The sequence below is a fragment of the Colletotrichum acutatum genome (genome assembly GCF_030867785.1).
Source record: "Colletotrichum acutatum strain CBS 112980 chromosome Unknown BDZ83scaffold_38, whole genome shotgun sequence".
In the NCBI taxonomy this organism is placed as follows: Eukaryota; Fungi; Ascomycota; class Sordariomycetes; order Glomerellales; family Glomerellaceae; genus Colletotrichum; species Colletotrichum acutatum.
This window is the reverse complement of record NW_026849032.1, coordinates 316444-333981: the sequence shown is the minus strand read 5'-3', so window position 1 is coordinate 333981 and position 17538 is coordinate 316444. Positions and strand designations below refer to the sequence as shown.

The following is a 17538-nucleotide window of genomic DNA, read 5'->3' as shown; positions in this document are numbered from 1 at the left end:
TCTCGTTAATATAGTTTAACTAGCCGGACTTTTAGCTAGTTTTAACTAGTTATCTAACTAGTTACTTAGCTAGTAGTTTATATATTAATAGGTTTATTTAATAGGTTTATTTAATAGGTTTATTTAATAGGTTTATTTAATAGGTTTATTTAATAGGTTTATTTAATAGGTTTATTTAATAGGTTTATTTAATAGGTTTATTTAATAGTTTATTTAGTTTAAATAGAGAAGCTTATAAGTAATATAAAAAGTAATAAAAATAAAAAGAATCTTTACGAGCTTTAATATAAATAGCTAAATATTAACCCTTTTAGCCCTTTTTTTTAAAAAACCTCTATATCGCTATTAAAGTTTAAAACCTTTATAGTTAAGGGCCGCTTCCGACTTTTATAATTAACTTTTATAGCCGACCTCTATAGTTAACTTTTTTAATTATTATTACTATATAAAATAGCTTATTTATCCCGAATTATATAGCGATTTTTATATTAAAATTATTATATTAAATTAAGCGCATACTTAAGGTATATTATATATATTATATAATTAAAAAGTATATTATAATATATAATTTTTTTTAAAAGCCTAATCCTATTAAGATCGATTTTTTATACTTATAAAGCTAGAAAAAAACCACTATATATATATTTATTATTTCTTTTTTTATTAAAGTTAAAAAACGGTTCTTTTACTATTTATTATTATTATAATATTATTATTATTATCGCTATTGAATCGTTTACTTTAAGTATATATCGAAATACCGAGACGCTAATAACTTATTAACTTTTAAGGTTTTTTTAATAACTAGAAGTTCGATCCTATAAATATTATATTAAATAACCTAGATATATAGAGATATTACTTTAATAAATATTATATTTATAATATCGACTTAAAAAAGAGAAAGTAAGGGGTAGTTTTTAGCTATTTAAAAAGCAATTAATATATTATAGCGGAGTTATTAATATTTTAAATTTAGTTAGTATTAATAGCTATATCCGGCTATTAAATATAATTAGTTTTAAAGTTTATTATATAGTAATATATAATATTTATTTTAATAGACTAACTTGCCCGTAAAGATAAAGATAGCCCTTAATGAGGCGGGCTAGACCTTAAAGGGTTAAAATAAATATATTAATAAATTTATTTAATAATTCATTTAGTTTAAATTAAATATAGTTTATAATTAATATAAAAAGTAATAAAAATAAAAGAGATCTTTATAAAATATAATAAGTAACTAGATATTACCCCTTTTACTTATTTTTTAATTTTTTTTTTTAAAAAAAAACCTTTTATTATTAAAGTTTAGAACTTTTATAGTTAAGGGCCGCCTTTAACCTTTATAATTAACCTAATACTTTATAAAAAATATTAAGAACCGCCCGAGATACGAGCAAAGACAGAAAGGAAAAACAAATAATAACTAACTTTTAGGCCTAAAAGCATCCGTATAGGGCATAGTGCACAGTGCCGTGAATCTGCCCCCACACCTGTCCCTGGTGCACGAAGTACCCGTACATGCGTGGTTGGTTGAAGTCTACGTACTTTGAGTTGCTTATCCTCCCCTTTAAATCACAGGTCTCTCGCCACGGACAACAGTGCATCGGTTGACTAGCTAAATCAATGAGTTTCTCTACTGCAGCATCTCATTGTAGCTCTCAATGGGTGTTTCCGCGCCCCAAACAGCTCCGCGAGGGCGTCGTCAGTCAAAAAAGTCTACAGGCGTTATCAGGGACGACTCGGATGATGAGCTTGGCATAGATGATCTTCCGTGGGAATGGATTCTCGAGTCCAATGATCCTCATACCGCAGAGAACCATGGCGACGATACCCAAACCTCTCGGAAGCGGAGGAGAGCCAACACCGAGGCGCGGATCATGGGAGCCAGAATGGGCAAATTTGAGTGCTACGTTGGCGACTGTGTTCTACTGAAGGCGGAAGGTTCCAACGAGGCCTGGGTCGCTGTAGTCTGCGAATTTTTAGAAGAAGAGGATGGCGAAAAGGCCGCCAACTTCATGTGGTTTTCGACAGAAAAGGAAATCCGTAACAAGGAGAGGAAACGGTCGGATTTCCTGCCTGTATGTCATCCGGGCTAGGCTGATTGATGGTGCAGATGCTTACTCCTGAGTTATCTAGAATGAACTGTACATCTCACCTTCGTGGGATGTAAATCCGCTCGCCGCTGTCAACGGCACAGCCGTCGTTATCTCTCACCAAGCCTTTCACCAAAGGTATCCGTCGGGTAAAATACCTCGATCGTCACCCGATTTCGGTAAGACCTTCATCTGCCGTCGCGCATGTAACACAAGAACAGCAACCTACACAGATGAGTTTGTGTGGGAAGAAGTGTATCACGCGAGTGAGCAGGGTGTTTCTGACCTGATCGGATTCGTCAAATCACATACAAAATCGACGCGACATGGCCAGGCAGCGAGGCAATCAACACCAGAGCAGTCGTACAAGATGACCTCAGATCGTTTGGCGGGTGCATCGACACCCAAACGAACCCCGAAGGCCGAACATTCAACGCCCAAGGGAGATACCCGGATAACGACAACACCTGGGTCTCGTAAACGGTATGTGTCTGCTCCATACCTGATTCACTAGGCGCCTCGCCTAACAGGCCGTGTTCATGTAGGATCGTGGTGAAGAAGACGCTTGAGTTTACGCCTTTAGGTACGAGGAAACTGTCGCCAAAGCGTTTGCAGTCTTCGCCTTTTCAGCTGGCTCGTTCCCAGCTCCACGTTGCCTCGGTACCAAGAAGTCTGCCTTGCCGCGAGAGCGAGTTCAATCTGGTGTATTCACACTTGGAGGCAGCCATTGCGGATGGTTCAGGAAGCTGTATCTACATTGCTGGTACTCCAGGGACCGGGAAGACAGCCACTGTCCGAGAAGTGATATCTCGCCTAGAGGACAGCGTGAAAGCCGACGAACTTGATGATTTCATATTCGTAGAGATCAATGGCATGAAGATCACCGACCCTCACCAGTCCTACACCCTCCTGTGGGAGGCACTCAAAGGCGAGAGAGTCAGTCCTACGCAAGCCATCGACCTTTTAGAGAGAGAGTTCAACAATCCAAGTCCTCGCCGGACGCCATGCGTTGTTCTGATGGATGAACTGGACCAGCTGGTGACGAAGAACCAGAGCGTCATGTACAACTTTTTCAACTGGCCTGGCCTTCGACATAGCAGGCTCATTGTCCTAGCCGTTGCGAATACCATGGACCTTCCGGAGAGAACTCTGAGTAACAAAATCAGTAGTCGCATAGGTGAGTCATATGCATGCATAATGCGGAAGTGTTCCAAGCTGATGTGAAAAGCCAGGCTTGACAAGAATCACATTCCCAGGCTATAACCATGAACAACTCATGAAGATTATTCAGTCTAGGCTGGAGTGTGTGCCCGGAAGTATCGTGGAGGCGGACGCTATTCAATTCGCCAGCCGGAAGGTGGCTGCAGTAAGCGGCGATGCAAGAAGAGCCCTGGACATCTGTAGACGAGCTGTAGAGCTCGCCGAAGGCGATACCCGTGTTGAGACACTTGCAGGCGACCCCGAGGCACGACGATCAACCCCGAGCAAAGGTAGACCAACAGAAGCACCAGTCAAAGTTACTATCGCCACGGTCAAACGTGCCATCAACGAGGCCACGACTAACCCTGTCCAACAATACCTTCGGTCTCTACCTTTCGGACCCAAGCTATTCTTGTGCGCATTACTAGTCAGAATACAAAGAAGCGGCACTGCTGAGACGACATTTGGCGATGTAGTGGATGAACTACACCGCATCATCAAGTTGGACACAGCGAATCTCGAATCCACCGTCCTCGGGGCTCTATCGACGGGGCCACCAGGAGGCGATGGCGGCCAAGGCAATGGCAGTATCCGAGTAGTCCAGTCCTTGGCGCTTCCTCAGGCGGCGCTCGAACTAATGGGCGCTGGCATCATTGTACTAGAAGCGCATAAATCGGAGCGACCAAGCAAGGTGCGTCTTGCTGTGGGTGATGAGGAGGTCAAGATGGCGTTTCGAGATGATGGAGAAGTAAAAGCCTTGGGCTTGTTTTTCTAGATTACTGTCTGTACTATAGGTTCGTATGCAGGCAGGCTTTGGGGTCGGGTATCTATTAATGACAGGTAAGGCAGGGGTTTCCGAGCTAATCGTATTTTACATGGATCCTGTGCTAGTATCTAGTACTTGCGTCTGGCCAGTGTTGGCTGCCAAACAATGGGGTGCGACTCAGGCGTCGCCTTCTCATCCTGCTTCCATATTTTGATCGTCTTGTCAGCCTCACCGCAAATCAAACGCAGCCCGGAGCGATCAAATGTAGAGCTCATGATGCCCGCCTCGGCGTCCAAGGACCCCGGCTGTGCCGTAGTATCTAAAGCCTGGAAGCGGTGGCCTGTCTTCCAGTCCCAGAAACTCATGGAGCCATTATCGCCACCCGAAAACAGCACGTTTTCCTGGTTAACGCTGAGCGTATTGATGATGGCGTTGTGGCCGTCGAAGTTCTGCATGAAGGCTCCTTCGGGACATTTCCACTGCTTGATGCTTCCCGTGCTACCACTAGCAAACGTAAACTCCGAGGGATGCGTGGCCAAGGCCCTGACGCCTTTTTTGTGATGTGTCAAGACACCCATTGTTTTTCCGGCAGCCAAATCCCAGAGTCTCACTGTTGCGTCCAGCGAGCCGGTCATGACCTGAGGATCAGCCTCTTGACACTTGACGTCCGATACAGTCCCGGTGTGGCCAGATAACACGTGAATATTGCTTCGGGTTCGCATGTCCCAGACTCTTGCGACACCGTCTCGACCACCAGTTACCAGTACGTCCAAGGTAGGATGAAGAGCAAGTGTGTAGACGCCGCTTAGATGGCCATGGTAGTGGCGGATAACCTTGTTTGTCTCGAGATCCCAGCATTTGACCATCTTGTCTTCGCCACAAGAGAACAAATAAGGGTGGCGCGGGCTTACGGCGAGCCCACGGACGGTCGATATATGGCCAGTCAGAGTCAGGCGTAAGGAGCCGGTGGCTAAATCCCAGATCTTGATAGTCCTGTCGCCAGCACCACTTGCAAACCACTTATTGCCTGGCTCGACCGCTAAGCTCCGAACCCATCCTAAGTGACCAGAAATGACTCTCATTAGCTTCCATGGCGGATGCCACTCAGGCCTGGCGCCGTGAGGAGTTGACGCGCCTGCTCGAGTCAGACTTGTGGGCTGGGAAAGCTGGGAGTTGTTGTCTTTGGCGCCGGGTCCTTCATTATTGACGGAAGGAGCGCCAAGGCCGGGTCCATTGGGGCCCTCAAGAAGCTTTTGTGCAGAGTTTTGTCTGACGAGAGCCTGCTCTGGCTTGGAGTGTGCCTTGATTCGCCGTGCTTTGGTGGGAGCGGGCTGCTTAGCAGCAAGAGCTGGTGGAAGCTGCTGAACACCGAAGTATTCGAGTCTGAAGCGGCGATCGGTACTCGTTTCGTCGCTGGGCTTCTCGTCCGATGGGTCGCTAGGCTCAGTCCTTTGTCGTTTCCTGGAGGGGAGACCGGGAGCCTGGGAGTAAATGGTTCGGGTCGTCTTCTGATTGCCGTCTAGGAGGGACCTTAAAGGGGTGGTGTCGGACGAGGGCGCCGTCGGTTCAGCCATAGCGGCTCCCATCGCAGTGGCAGCCTGACTGGGATGATGAAGCGGAAATATCGAAGAAGCGCGTTCTGGTTGAATTTGCGTTGATACGACGATCTTGTCTATGCGCCAAATGCTGAAGAGTTATTGTGTTGCGTCGCGGTGCGGCGGAATGAGATGGGATGCATTGGAAAAAGACTGACGCGCCAGAGTCTTGAATCAGCGTTGGTCTGAGTGGGTACATACCTGTAGCGCCGGGTAGGTGGGTACCAGCGTGCGCTCCTACCTTCCCTTACCTTACCTTACCTAACTAACGGTATTTACGTAGAGTACCTTGCCTTGAGTAAGGTAGGCACTATCAGGCTTCAGGGAATCTGGCACTTTGAGCAATAAGCCTTCACGACGCTACTTTATCGAGAGCTCCATGGTCATGTATATTTCTGCGAGAAGTCACTCCGTGATTATACGACGAACTCTCGGTTCTCTGCAGCGTGATGTAGCTGGTAAGGTATAAGGTAAGGTACCTTAGCCTCGCTAGTTGTATCTACCTACCTAGGAACCTAGATCTCACCTATCACCTAGCTTCTCTCGCTGGGCAATGTCCCTAGACCTCTGTGTGAGCTCCATCAGTTGCATTACTGAGTAATTATGTTCTTGTCTCCTCTTGGCTACTTCAACAACTGCCCTCCTCGACTTTCAATATTCATTTTGAGCAAAGAACACGCGGAAATTCTAATCGATAACAGGTCCTTCCCCCTCTGCATTCGGCTTCCTGGTACTATAGGTTTCCGTCGGGGTTGTGTTTGACTATTCTCCCAAGTACGGAGTACTTACGGCCTAATTTTGCATACAACTTTGAGCTCGTCTCTCACCGAAATTGACTTCCCCCGCGATCTGACCCCCAACATCATCAGCTTCACGTACCAATATTCATCTTCGTAACAGAGCACGCCAGCAACCACTGGTCACCATCACAAGACGTTCGGAAACCTCAGCTAGAAGGCCATAGTCAGGATGACAGAGGCCCAGGACAGGTTTCCTCTCCATACTGCAGCTCGCGAGGGCAAAGGTACTTACTCTGCTAAGAAGGCAGCAGCCGTCGCTCTGCTCCTCGGAATTATGTCTTAGGATTGCGGCTAACCGGACTTGCAGTTTCCATCGCAGAAACCATACTCAAGGTAGCTTGAAGTTTCAGGCCACGCTAGGAATATGCATTCACTGACATCGTGCTGTAGACAGAACCCAAGCTTGCTGCACGAGAAGACGATGACGGCAGGCTTCCCATACACTGGGCCGCGTCCTCCAACTGCATTGACATTGTCATTCTACTTACGCAGAGTCGTAGCTTTGACCCTGATGTCCAAGTAAGTGAGGTGCCTGGGAGGCTTTGCTTTGAGGATGTCTCATGATTGTCAACCTTCTACTTGGCTGTGAATCACACACTAAGCTCAACCTTCGACACTCAGGATGGCAGCGGCTGGACGCCGCTGATGATCTCTGCAAGCCTTAAAGACGGCGAAGATCTCGTCAATCTACTTCTTCAAAAAGGCGCTGATGTCAACCTGAAGAGTAAGATATTCTCATTATGCTTGTTGTGCCCCAAACTTTGAACCCTTCTGATTATCATTTGCATGCTCCAGACCATAACGGACAGGTAAGTAGGAGAGAGCTTCCGCTGCTACCCTCACCCCCATTCAGGATCTAATTCGGGTTAAACACAGAGTGTTATGCACTTTGTGGCATCAAAAAACAACTTAGACGTTGCGAAGAAGCTTCTGGGCCACGACCCGCCCGCGTCCACCAGGATCCGCGACAAACGCAGTCAGTATGCCATACACAGGGCTGCCGCAATAGGCTCAGCTCCGATGGTGGCACTTCTGATCAAACACGGGAGCCCTCTCAATGCCACCGACGCCTCTGGCTACACTGCCCTGCACCATGCTGTTGCTGAGGGCCACGGTGCGCCTCGATCCGAGCCTCAGCTATGCGATTTAAACTACAACTGACATTCTATATCAGGTGACACAGCGGTAGCTTTACTAAAAGCTGGCGCCGTGATCAATAAAAAGGACAATGATGGGTGTCTACCTTTAGATCTGGCCCCTGACAAGGAAGTACGTGATGATATTAGCTCGACAGACTTTGTGCTTCACAAATTAGATTGGCTAACCTGGGGGCTCGAGAGCCTTTGTAGGTCCGCCGATTCATTGAACGCGCTGCCGAGGAGGAGGGCATAGAGCTATGATTTAGCTGAGCTAGCCACAGGAATAGCATCCGGTATTTCGCCTCCCCGGCTAGGGCAGTGGTGAGAATACACTCTCACATTGACTCGCAGCAAATGACAATCGCATGAAGAATTTGTTTGCTTAGTGTGCTCAGCACTTATTATTATTCCTTTATCTAATTGTGCGCTCTACCAAGTCGCGATACATGGCCTTGACATCCTGCACGTCAGCCCGCAACTCCTCTACTAGCTCGCTCTTCTCCCCGAGTAATTCTAGTGTTGTCTGGTATCTCGAGTTCAAATCATCAACCTGTCCCTCCAACTCGGTCACCCGTTTTGAAGCCGTCTTACTCGACTCCAGTTCCTTCATTAACGAAACAATCTCGGCTCTAGCTTCGTCTCTTTGTCCCGATATACGCGCCAGCTCTTCCCGGGATGTTACTTTCTCCGCTTCCAAACGACGGATGGCCGCACTCATTCTTTCGACCAGCTGCACCGAAGGCCCTGCACCAACTGTTGACACGGAAACCATATCCTGCATCATTTGGCGAGGTGAAGACGATGTTTCTACGCCGTCAAACAAGTCGTCTTTGTCGCCTGCGTACGATGTGGGCGTAGGCAACGAGTCTGGAGGCAACTCAAACGAAGTAATGGAAGGTGCAACGGGTAAGTTGGAGCCGCTGGGTAGCATGGACGGTCTTACTGGAGGCTGGCTTGACAGTCTTCTCCCTAGCTGTGAACCCTCTTGGAAGCCGTCTGTTCCACTAGTTGGGGTAGATATCTTGCGACCCTTACCAGATACGCTGTGCAGAAGTAGCAGGTCATTACTCATCGTACGCGTAGGTACGGAGAGCAAGGGTGAGTCTGGGCGACTCTGAACCCTAGATCCAGGACCGGGTAAGTGGTCTTCCAGCCAAGGCCGACGGTCGGGCTCGATGTTTTCAGTCTTCCAAGCTGCTTGCTGCTTTTCGAGGTCGAGCCTCGCCTGAGATAGCGCTGCCTCAGCGCTCTCTGCTCTTTTCTGCAGCGTCTCATTACGAGCTTGAACACTTTCGATATCCCGTTGATAGTTGGGAAACCTGCTCGTGAGCTCTTGGAGCTCCTCATCCTGGCGTTTGCATCGGGTTGCCTGTAATTGCTTAGAATAATGACACTCAATGACAGAAGCTCCAGTATATGGTCTGGAGGAATAGTAATGTGCCTTACAGTCTCTCTAGCCTTTTTCCGCATGTCTGATTCGCGTCGCAGAGCATCATCCCTCTCGCGCTCAAGGTTGGCTACTCTTGCGACCAGACTGGCCTCGATACCCTGCCAATTCTCGGCCGCAATGGCATGCTGCGTCTGCAGGGTTTCCACTTGACGCAAAAGTTTGACTTGAGGATCACCCACGGCGCCAGAGGACGCCTCTTCCGCTAGCGCACGCATAGCCTCCAGCTTCCCCTCCATTGCTTGAAGCTCTGCCTTCATCTCGAGTTCCTTGGTACGGACGCGTTCGGCGGCGCGCTCTGCTTTTGCTTCTGCCTCTGCTGCACTTTCCTTTGCCCGGCCAGCGATTAGGCTTCGCTCCAGCTGCAATGCAGCGACGGTATCTTCAAGGTCTTTGACGCGACGTTTCTCCGCAGTCAGCGCCTCCTCGTTCGCTTTACCTACAGCGGAAGTAGCCTGGTCAGAGGCTCTCCGGAGATCATCCCGTAGCCTCTGCATTGTTGATTTGTTAGTTGACACTTCAGCGCGCAACGCGCTTAATTCATCTTGCATTCCGTTGGATTTGATCTGCAATTCTTGGTTCGACTGTTCCAGTTCCTCAACGCGGCTGGCTCGGGGGCGGAGGGTTTCCATGTCAGCAGTCAGCTTTTCTTGACGAGCACGCAGCTCTCCCAAAGTTTTCTCGTCGCCTGCGATCTGCGCCCTGAGTTTCCTGATAATGGCCCGATGTTTCTGCTCCGTAGCGGCCAAATTCCGGCCTTCGTCCATGAGAGCCGTAATCTTCATGTCCCTTTCAGCAAGTATTCGCTCGTGACTCCCCGCAGTTGCCGCCGCCGCAGACGTTCGTGCGGCGTCTGTAGCATCCCGTGCCAGGAATTGCAGCTTTGCCTGCATGGACTCAAATTGTTCGACATGGCGATGCATCTCCTCCTGTTGCTCCTTTGCTGACTGTTCTGCCCTAGCTTCCAGAGCCTCGATCTGTGCATGAAGTACCGCACAATCCTTGCATTCGAGACGGTTGCCACTTAAGATGGTGGCTGTCTCGAGTTCTGGTAGTTGACTGGGGGCGGCAGAAGCACTATCTTGTTGAGCCTCTGGGTCTCGGTTCCTCTCTGGTGAATTCGGAGCTCGCTGGCTGTCCAGGGGATCTTCTTTGGGAGCTCCAACGACATCGCCCTCGTCCTGCGTGGTGTTATTGGGTACGGCGGCCTCACTCGTGACTGCTGCCGGCGCTGGAGTGTCTGCCGGGCTAGGGGCATCGGCACCCCGTTTTTGAAGCGTACCGACTCCGGGACGACCGCCATCAGCGCTCGGTCGAGCACTCTGAGAGTCTGGTGTTACGCTACGAGCGTCGGACGGCTGAGTGTTTTTAGCGGCAATGGCCTTTGCAAGACGCTCTTGTAGGCGTTCGTTGGTACGGCTGCTCGTTGAGGATCGAGGCTGGCCTGATGTAGATATGGTCAGTGCCATTATTGTGGTATCATACCATGACGGTTCGAGCCACAGAGAGGGGGGCAGTTTACTTATTTGCTGGTCCTTGGAGGGGCCCGTGGTAGAAGCCGTAGCAGACTGGGGAGCTGGCGGCGGGATAGCTCCATTCTCTCCCTCAGCAAGCATGTTATCGAGGCGGGCCTCGACGCCGGCAACAGCCTGCTGGAGGAAAGAGCCCCAACGCGTCGACTTTGCGGGAGCTGCCATAATGACGATCGGCTGTTGTATCGGTTCTGGATACCTAGAAACGAAGACGGCTGGGCTATGCCTCGTGGCTGTTGTGTGTTTCGGAGGTCATGAACATTTCGAGTACGCTTCCTGAGATCGTGATACAATGGGATCGAATCGAGCTGCCGTGCTACCGACTCGCAGGAGGGAGAGTCGACTGTCTTCCCTGTAGTCGACAAGAAAGTGTGGAGGTTGCGCGTTCGGTGACGAATAACAGCAAAAAGCTTTTGGATCCGTGGTGCTGAAGGAGGTGGGCCAGTTGCGGGAAGAAAAGCAGTGCAGTACAGCGCGGCAGCTAGTAATCGGGTTGAGCGTCGGTCGGCTGAGAAGAAGTGGAAGGTTGGACGTGTTAGTTTTCTGTGCCAGGTGTGTAGACAAAGAATGCTCGTATGGACAACCAACGTGGCATGTAAGGGAGCTGGAGCAATATCGTTTATTTAGGTTGGGCAAAGCGCAGTTGTTCCATGTCGGGTCGTGGCAAAGCAGGGAGGTAAGGTACTCCGTACAGAGTACACACGGCACTAACACTTGAGCAGATGAGAAAACCACAGTTCCTACAGCGCGAAGATCTGGCTTAAGGAGGGGTGACCGTTTCACGCTGGGCGCCTCACTAAGCCGGGTGTGCAGCTCTGGTATTACATTGGAATTTGCCTTTGGTTCAAGTGAGGCACCTTAGAATAGTCTGATGTGACCCAAATTGGCACATCTCTACCCCAGGTCGTGATACTATGGTTCTGCGAGCCATCATGTTCCCGGCCACACGGTCATTAGCTCCATGGCGCGGATTCATCAAGACGACATGATGGGTATACGGAGTACACTATACAGCCCATACCTTTCCTGCAAGGGTCCTTTGCTAGGATGGCTAATGGCGTTCTATGGAGACCTTGTACGCGAAGAATAACGCAAGTTATGACTTGACGCGGACTAGATACTCTCCAAGATAGATCATTTGCGTTTGTAACGGTCGGGAAGATGGCCATTGCGTTGCGTTACTATCAACACAACACCAACTACTAAATTTTGGAATTCTCATTTCAGTGGCCATGAAAGTAAGCAGGAAAATGACTTTATGGGAGCCTCCAACTCGAGATTATCCATGCGAATAACGTGCATATACCTATGCATCCACCCCGTTCCGGTAGGGGCTGCAAGAGGTAAAGGTACGTCATCCTCCACGGGGGCCCCGGAACGTCCACCGGAGCTGAACCGAGTCGTGTCTGCAACTTGGAACCAACGAGGTACCATGGAGTGTCTTTGCCATCTTCGTCGGTTTATGGACAGGATTCATTCTATACCATAGGATCTAAATCCATAATCACTAACGTTGATCGTAGTGCGTCTTCTTTCCCACTCGCGCAAAGGTTGCAGGCTACAGGCCCGTCGTGCTCTCATGCCGCAGATTTCCAAACATCAGACAACGAACGGGCAGGGCCACGAATTAGTCCAAGACAACCCTCCCCTACTTGCAACCTGCAATACCTCCCATCTCTTCGAGTACCAACCAAAGTGCCTGTGGCTGCCGGTATCTCTACACTGCAACAAGAGGTCAACTGGCGGAATCTGGCCCAGTCTGTCGCAAGATACTGACTGATTCAAATTGCCTCCGAGCGACCCGGTACTTTCCACGAGTCTAGTGGTACTCCCCCTACTCATATCCCCCATCTCCTTCTCTCCTTCTCTCCTTCTCTCCTTCTCTCGCTCCCATATTCTCTCTCGTATTCTCCGTGTCTACCGGGCGCGCGCCTTGGTTCGGCTTTCTCACCTTTGTGTCTCCGGCGCCGCTCGGAACACGTAGACGGAAAGTTTAAAAGACCTTTTTGGAACACTCGGATTCCTTCACATTCTCTGCAACCGTGGTAAAATTACCGGCACAACCCTTTTTCTCTCTCTCATCAAAGCTGCAATCTGCGTTATTTCGAGCCAGGGCCCATTTGAGCCGAGGAAACAGCTGCTCACTTCCCTCTGCCTCCTGTCTCGCTGGCCCGGTTTGATCTGGCCAAGGTTGTTCGTCACAAATGGCTTCATCTCCACTGTTCCAGGCCCTGCGTGTGGCGTACAATGATGATACCCCAGAGGGCTACTGGGGAGAAAAGACTTCAACTCTGAATTTTTGCGAAGAGGTGAGAATTACATCGTCCACCGGTGTGACAGCTCTTCGCCATCCTTGGTGTTGCTGACCCCTGGTTACGTTTATCGACACAGGATTACGTAGTTTCTTACTACTGTGCTGAAGTTTGCAATGTAAGTTACTACTAGATTCTCCTGCTTCAGTCAGTTATTGTTTTTGCTAACTTGGTCCTCTGAAAGACCTTGACCAACCTCCTATTCCTGTGGCTTGGCTACAAAGGCGTACATAATTGCGTATCTCAGGGTCACCCACGTATTTTCCTAGTAGCATATCTCGGATACGTTATTGTTGGACTGGGCTCTACGGCCTTCCACACATCCTTGAAGTGTTCGTCCTCGCACCTCGCCCATTACATCTTCTGCTACCTGCACACGGACTACTGAACTGACAAACTTACTTGCCTAGACCCCATGCAGCTTATCGACGAGCTGTCGATGATATACACCACGTGTCTCATGGTCTTTGCAACGTTTTCATTCTCAAAGTCTAGCAGATTTTCGGTTTTGTTAGGCGGTGGTCTCGTTCTCCTGGCTGGCCTTATTACGGTGTGTAGATCCTAAATCAGTATCATCCATGGCGCGATGAGTGTGAGAACCCAAAGTTCTGACTATTGTACAAAAGTCCTACTACCACATCACCAAAGATCCGGCTTTCCACCAGGCCTGCTATGCGGCGTTGACGGCAACGGTAATATTTTGAACTCACTCACCTCTCAGGTGCCTTCTTCGTCGGAATGCTGACCGATGCTGCGCAGGTTGTTTTACGCAGCTTGTATGTTATGGAGACGCAACTGCGGCCAGTCCTGGCACGGAGAAACAAGGACAAGGCCAATCTCATTCTCAACACCATGTGGATCATGGTAGGAACAGGTTGTTTGGAACGGCCCCAAGCCATGCTCGTTGTTCTACTATGCTGACATGATTGATTAGGACTAAGTGTCTTCCTCATGGGGTTTCTCATTTGGAATATTGACAATGCCTTCTGCAGCCAGATAAGGCAATGGCGACGACAGCTTGGTCTGCCTTGGGGCGCACTGCTAGAGGGTCATGCTTGGTGGCACTTAATGACAGGTGTTGGTACGTATTTCGACTGGAGCGGTACTGTCATTTCTACCAATGCCGTTGCTAACGTGATGCATAGGAGGTATGGGACAGAGAACATACGGCACTCCCATTTCCGACATGTGCTAATGAGTTATAGCTTACTACTACATCACATGGGGAATATGGCTGCGCAGATGTCTCGAAGGCCGTGAAGATGAGTACAAACTCGTATGGCCAAGGTCACTTTCGTCGATACCGCTAGTGGTCAAAGCAGAGAAGTCGGACTGAGGACTTCGGACATCAATGATGGACAGGCAATCGGCAGCCGTTCAAGGTAAGATTGCACAGGCACCCCGACCGAGGGCTTGGCGACAGCAGCCGCGCATTCTTAAGGCAAGTAAAACACAAGCACCTTCAGGGCCTTTACCTAGAACCATTGGCAGATATATCCAACAGCCAGCACTTCTGGACGCAGATGACAGGATAATGTGTGCCTGCACCTACGGCATACTATAGATGCCCCATCAATTGCAAACGATTTGAACCAAACACAAAATCTAGATCTCGTGTGACCTTGTGCAAAATGAAAGGAAGTGTATGCTTTCTTCTATTCATCTACCTCACCTTAGGTACCCTACGCGGTAGTTAGGGTAATGTAAGTGCGGAGCCAGCGAACGTGACGCAGCGGTAAATGCATAATGTGTTGGAAATATTCTGCTTGCTGCATATCTCACTGAAAGCCTTTCTCCACTGGGACGTACCCCCGGTACCTTAGGCAAGGAGTGCCTTAAAGCAAAAGTAGGTATGGGATAGTATCCGTAAAGATACCGCCTTTCTAAATCAGTCAATCACACACCAAAGGTGCACGCAGTTACCATTCACTACCGACCCCCACCTTGTCGCGAGCTTCAGCCAAACGAAAACCCCTTCCCATACCTTAGTTGCGATCTCACGCCTCAGCCTGCCCACAACATCGTCGCCAGCGACACTGGATTCAATCGCGAAAATCCCAATCTCCTCCGCGGCAGCTTTATCGTCTGAGCTAGGAAGAGCAACTTGCCAAAGTCAGGGGCACCGATCCAACGTGGCCCCCTAGACACCGTCTCATTCTTACATCAAGTCAACATGTCTATCCCGAACCAAGCGCTTGAAAAGGTGAGAGGACAACAACGATGGGACCCTGTGCCTTTGGTCCCTTTTCTGCGCTTTAGCTGCCGCCTACTCACATGTGTATCTGCCTAGCTTATTCGAGAGATCGAAAGCCAAGCCATCGTGGCCCAGCAGCAGATTGGCCAGGCACGCACACAAATGACGGCAAAGCAACGAGAAATGCGCATGGTCCGTCTGACGCTCGATGAGGTTTCCACCTTGCCCTCAAATTTGAACGTCTACGAAGGTGTCGGCAAGATGTACGTAAATTCCCTGCTGACCCATATTCTTATTGTGTGCGCTGCAGCCAAGTTCCGTGTTTGACGGATGTCGGATGACGAAGCGGCTGCAGCCAAGAGTAATTGGACCGGCGTCTATGGATTATATTGCTGACGCCGAGCCTCGGGGCCGGAAAAGGTTCGTCGCGTTGCCCACCCCGCAGCTTACACAGAAGCTGGAGGGCCAAATTAAGGATAGGGAGGGCGAGGTTGAGAAGCTGAGCCAGAAGCTGCACTACCTGGAGACAACGTACAAGAATAGCCGGCAGCACATTGACCAGATGCTCAAGGCGCAGTCATGATGGCAGATGCTGTAAGAGGCCAGAGGGAAGGGGAGCCAAATGATGGGGTCAGGAGCGTATTCCTTCATGGACAACGGAAGAGGGGGGCGGAGGTGGAGTGTTTTCCCATGCAATAATCTTTGAGCATCGGGACGGGACGACAAGCGTCACCGAGTTGATAAGCACTTCTGCGGCTCCGAGTACGGGTAGTTCAGCATCTGAAGACGTATTTTCTCAAGCGATCGTTCGCAATGCGGTGGGAACAAAGTGCGTGTGCATATTCGTGATCACTTGATGCCAGCGTCGTCTGGAGATTCTCTTGTCGGGCATCGACTCGACCCCAGCTGGAATTGGCTCGAGACATGAAGGTGCAAGTAACGGTGCGGTGATGGAGGACGAAAAACACTCTTTGCGGTTCGGAGCTGGATTCATGCGTGTCAGCATAAGGTAACGACTCATATCAATGATGGCTTTGTGAGGTGACTGAAGATCGGGACGAGGTACTCGCTCGCACTGACAAGACGTGGAAGCTGGGTCTCAAGTTTATTATTGCCAACAGTTGGAGGAAGAGGAGCGAGTGTCCCTGGTGTGTCTACGACGTGTGCCAATGATTTAGGCGCCGCGCCTCTCACACGTCGGCAAAGTTCCAATGGAACGGTTTCGTGCGTTTGTTCGTCTCGAGCAGATGGGCCTTGTTTGGGTGGGAGAATAAGACTTTGGTGGGGCATTTTGACAACTGCCGCAGTCTTGGGCACACTCAAGCGTACCTTAGAACGACGTAGCCGTTTTCTGTCCATTTTTCCTGCCTTGATGATATAATAATCTAATCGCTCTGGGCCTGCAAAGGGCCTAGACTGTGGTAAAGTGTGGCAACATCATACCGGTAGACGTCCAGCAGACCATGCGACTGATGCGAGTTTGCCGCCAACAGCTTCTAAAAAAGAAAAAGAAAAACGGTCCCATCAAAGCTACCTTGATTGTCTCCCCTGATTTTCTGGATTACCAGCGGTCAGCCCTCTCGTGGTACTGTATGTGTACACCTACCATACCTTAGGTAAGGTAAGACTCGACGGCTGAGGTTCAGCTCTGGTGGCTCAGGCCTGGCCCGTTGGTACTTGAGGGTACACGAGCTGGTTCGGGCTGCTATAATTACCTGGGTACGCAGGCAGCCGCGAAAAGGGATACCTTATGTTGGCCCACGTTTGACTACCTAGGGCAAGGAATCGATGGTCTGAGTGAAATGTTTCACTGCGCCAGCCAGACTGCTCTCGCAGGATGCCATGTCTGGGCAAAAAAAAAACGGCTGCCTGATAAGGTGGGTTGATGGATGGTTGACAGTTTGCTGGAGATACCTAGTGAGGGCTTGCTGCTCATCGCTCGAGGACTCGGAAGTGAGGGGGTGGCCGGGGTGCCGGGGCCGGGGGGTGAAGACTCTGACCCCACAAGGGATTTGCAGTGCCATCTACGAATACCTACCTACAACATGTGCCTGCCCTCCCTAGGTACCTACACTAAAGGTAAGGTAGGGTCTGACAAAGTACTCCAGCAAGTAATGCTCTGAGAGGACTGACTACCTTACCCATTTCGCATCTACTCGTACCAAGGCGCCATGTGGTGAGGTTAGCTATAGTACCTTACCATAAGCCCAACCGTGTACGGAGTAGGTAACCTGTCCTTTCCTTCCCTTACCTTGCCTTAGGTAGTAGGTAGGTCAGCACGATTACTCCTAAGGTACCTTAGGTACTCACTCCGTAGGTGCTCCGTAGTGTACAGACCGATGAACCCACTCTGTCAGCAATCGCGCAGCCCTACGACATTAGGCTAAGCCGTTTCGGGCCTCGAATGGGAGGATATCTGCGTGCCTCCCCTGCCATGCCTGCCACCTGCCA

At 49.6% G+C, this 17538-nt stretch overlaps 6 protein-coding genes across 6 annotated transcripts; 4 read left to right on the top strand and 2 right to left on the bottom strand.

The window, feature by feature from the left end:
- Positions 1 to 1670: 1670 nt before the first annotated feature.
- BDZ83DRAFT_575858 (ATPase) lies at positions 1671 to 4077 on the top strand (the record flags this gene model as incomplete). The annotated part of the gene is made up of 4 exons (XM_060504862.1): positions 1671 to 2087; positions 2146 to 2578; positions 2617 to 3279; positions 3335 to 4077. 4 exons carry the CDS (start codon positions 1671 to 1673, stop codon positions 4075 to 4077), a joined length of 2256 nt encoding a protein of 751 aa, XP_060365888.1.
- Positions 3999 to 5817, bottom strand: BDZ83DRAFT_285592 (WD domain-containing protein). Its single transcript, XM_060502162.1, has one exon. The coding sequence runs from the start codon at positions 5652 to 5654 to the stop codon at positions 4197 to 4199; it is 1458 nt and encodes a 485-aa protein (XP_060365887.1). The 5' UTR covers positions 5655 to 5817; the 3' UTR covers positions 3999 to 4196.
- Positions 5818 to 6529: 712 nt separating this feature from the next.
- On the top strand, positions 6530 to 8121 carry BDZ83DRAFT_285270 (ankyrin repeat-containing domain protein). Its single transcript, XM_060502161.1, has 7 exons — positions 6530 to 6687; positions 6771 to 6796; positions 6854 to 6982; positions 7085 to 7187; positions 7638 to 7732; positions 7813 to 7895; positions 7998 to 8121. The coding sequence occupies exons 1-6, from the start codon at positions 6633 to 6635 to the stop codon at positions 7861 to 7863; spliced, it is 459 nt and encodes a 152-aa protein (XP_060365886.1). The 5' UTR covers positions 6530 to 6632; the 3' UTR covers positions 7864 to 7895; positions 7998 to 8121.
- On the bottom strand, positions 8015 to 10746 carry BDZ83DRAFT_575693 (M protein repeat protein; the record flags this gene model as incomplete). The annotated part of the gene is made up of 3 exons (XM_060504839.1): positions 8015 to 8971; positions 9049 to 10493; positions 10572 to 10746. 3 exons carry the CDS (start codon positions 10744 to 10746, stop codon positions 8015 to 8017), a joined length of 2577 nt encoding a protein of 858 aa, XP_060365885.1.
- A 2039-nt stretch (positions 10747 to 12785) lies between these two features.
- Positions 12786 to 14088, top strand: BDZ83DRAFT_751462 (alkaline phytoceramidase; the record flags this gene model as incomplete). The annotated part of the gene is made up of 8 exons (XM_060514052.1): positions 12786 to 12890; positions 12973 to 13011; positions 13078 to 13225; positions 13304 to 13443; positions 13520 to 13585; positions 13653 to 13767; positions 13828 to 13974; positions 14039 to 14088. 8 exons carry the CDS (start codon positions 12786 to 12788, stop codon positions 14086 to 14088), a joined length of 810 nt encoding a protein of 269 aa, XP_060365884.1.
- Positions 14089 to 15066: 978 nt separating this feature from the next.
- On the top strand, positions 15067 to 15670 carry BDZ83DRAFT_575738 (prefoldin subunit; the record flags this gene model as incomplete). The annotated part of the gene is made up of 3 exons (XM_060504844.1): positions 15067 to 15096; positions 15184 to 15350; positions 15508 to 15670. 3 exons carry the CDS (start codon positions 15067 to 15069, stop codon positions 15668 to 15670), a joined length of 360 nt encoding a protein of 119 aa, XP_060365883.1.
- Between the last annotated feature and the right edge of the window lie 1868 nt (positions 15671 to 17538).

Excerpts from the sequence above, each read along its gene's own strand:
- BDZ83DRAFT_285592 (XM_060502162.1), bottom strand. The coding sequence starts at position 5,654 with ATGGGAGCCGCTATGGCTGAACCGACGGCGCCCTCGTCCGACACCACC.
- BDZ83DRAFT_285270 (XM_060502161.1), top strand. The coding sequence starts at position 6,633 with ATGACAGAGGCCCAGGACAGGTTTCCTCTCCATACTGCAGCTCGCGAG. Across the intron at positions 7,188-7,637 it reads CGCTGATGTCAACCTGAAGA|GTGACACAGCGGTAGCTTTA; the intron begins GTAAGATATTCT and ends ATTCTATATCAG. Across the intron at positions 7,733-7,812 it reads ATCTGGCCCCTGACAAGGAA|GTCCGCCGATTCATTGAACG; the intron begins GTACGTGATGAT and ends GAGCCTTTGTAG.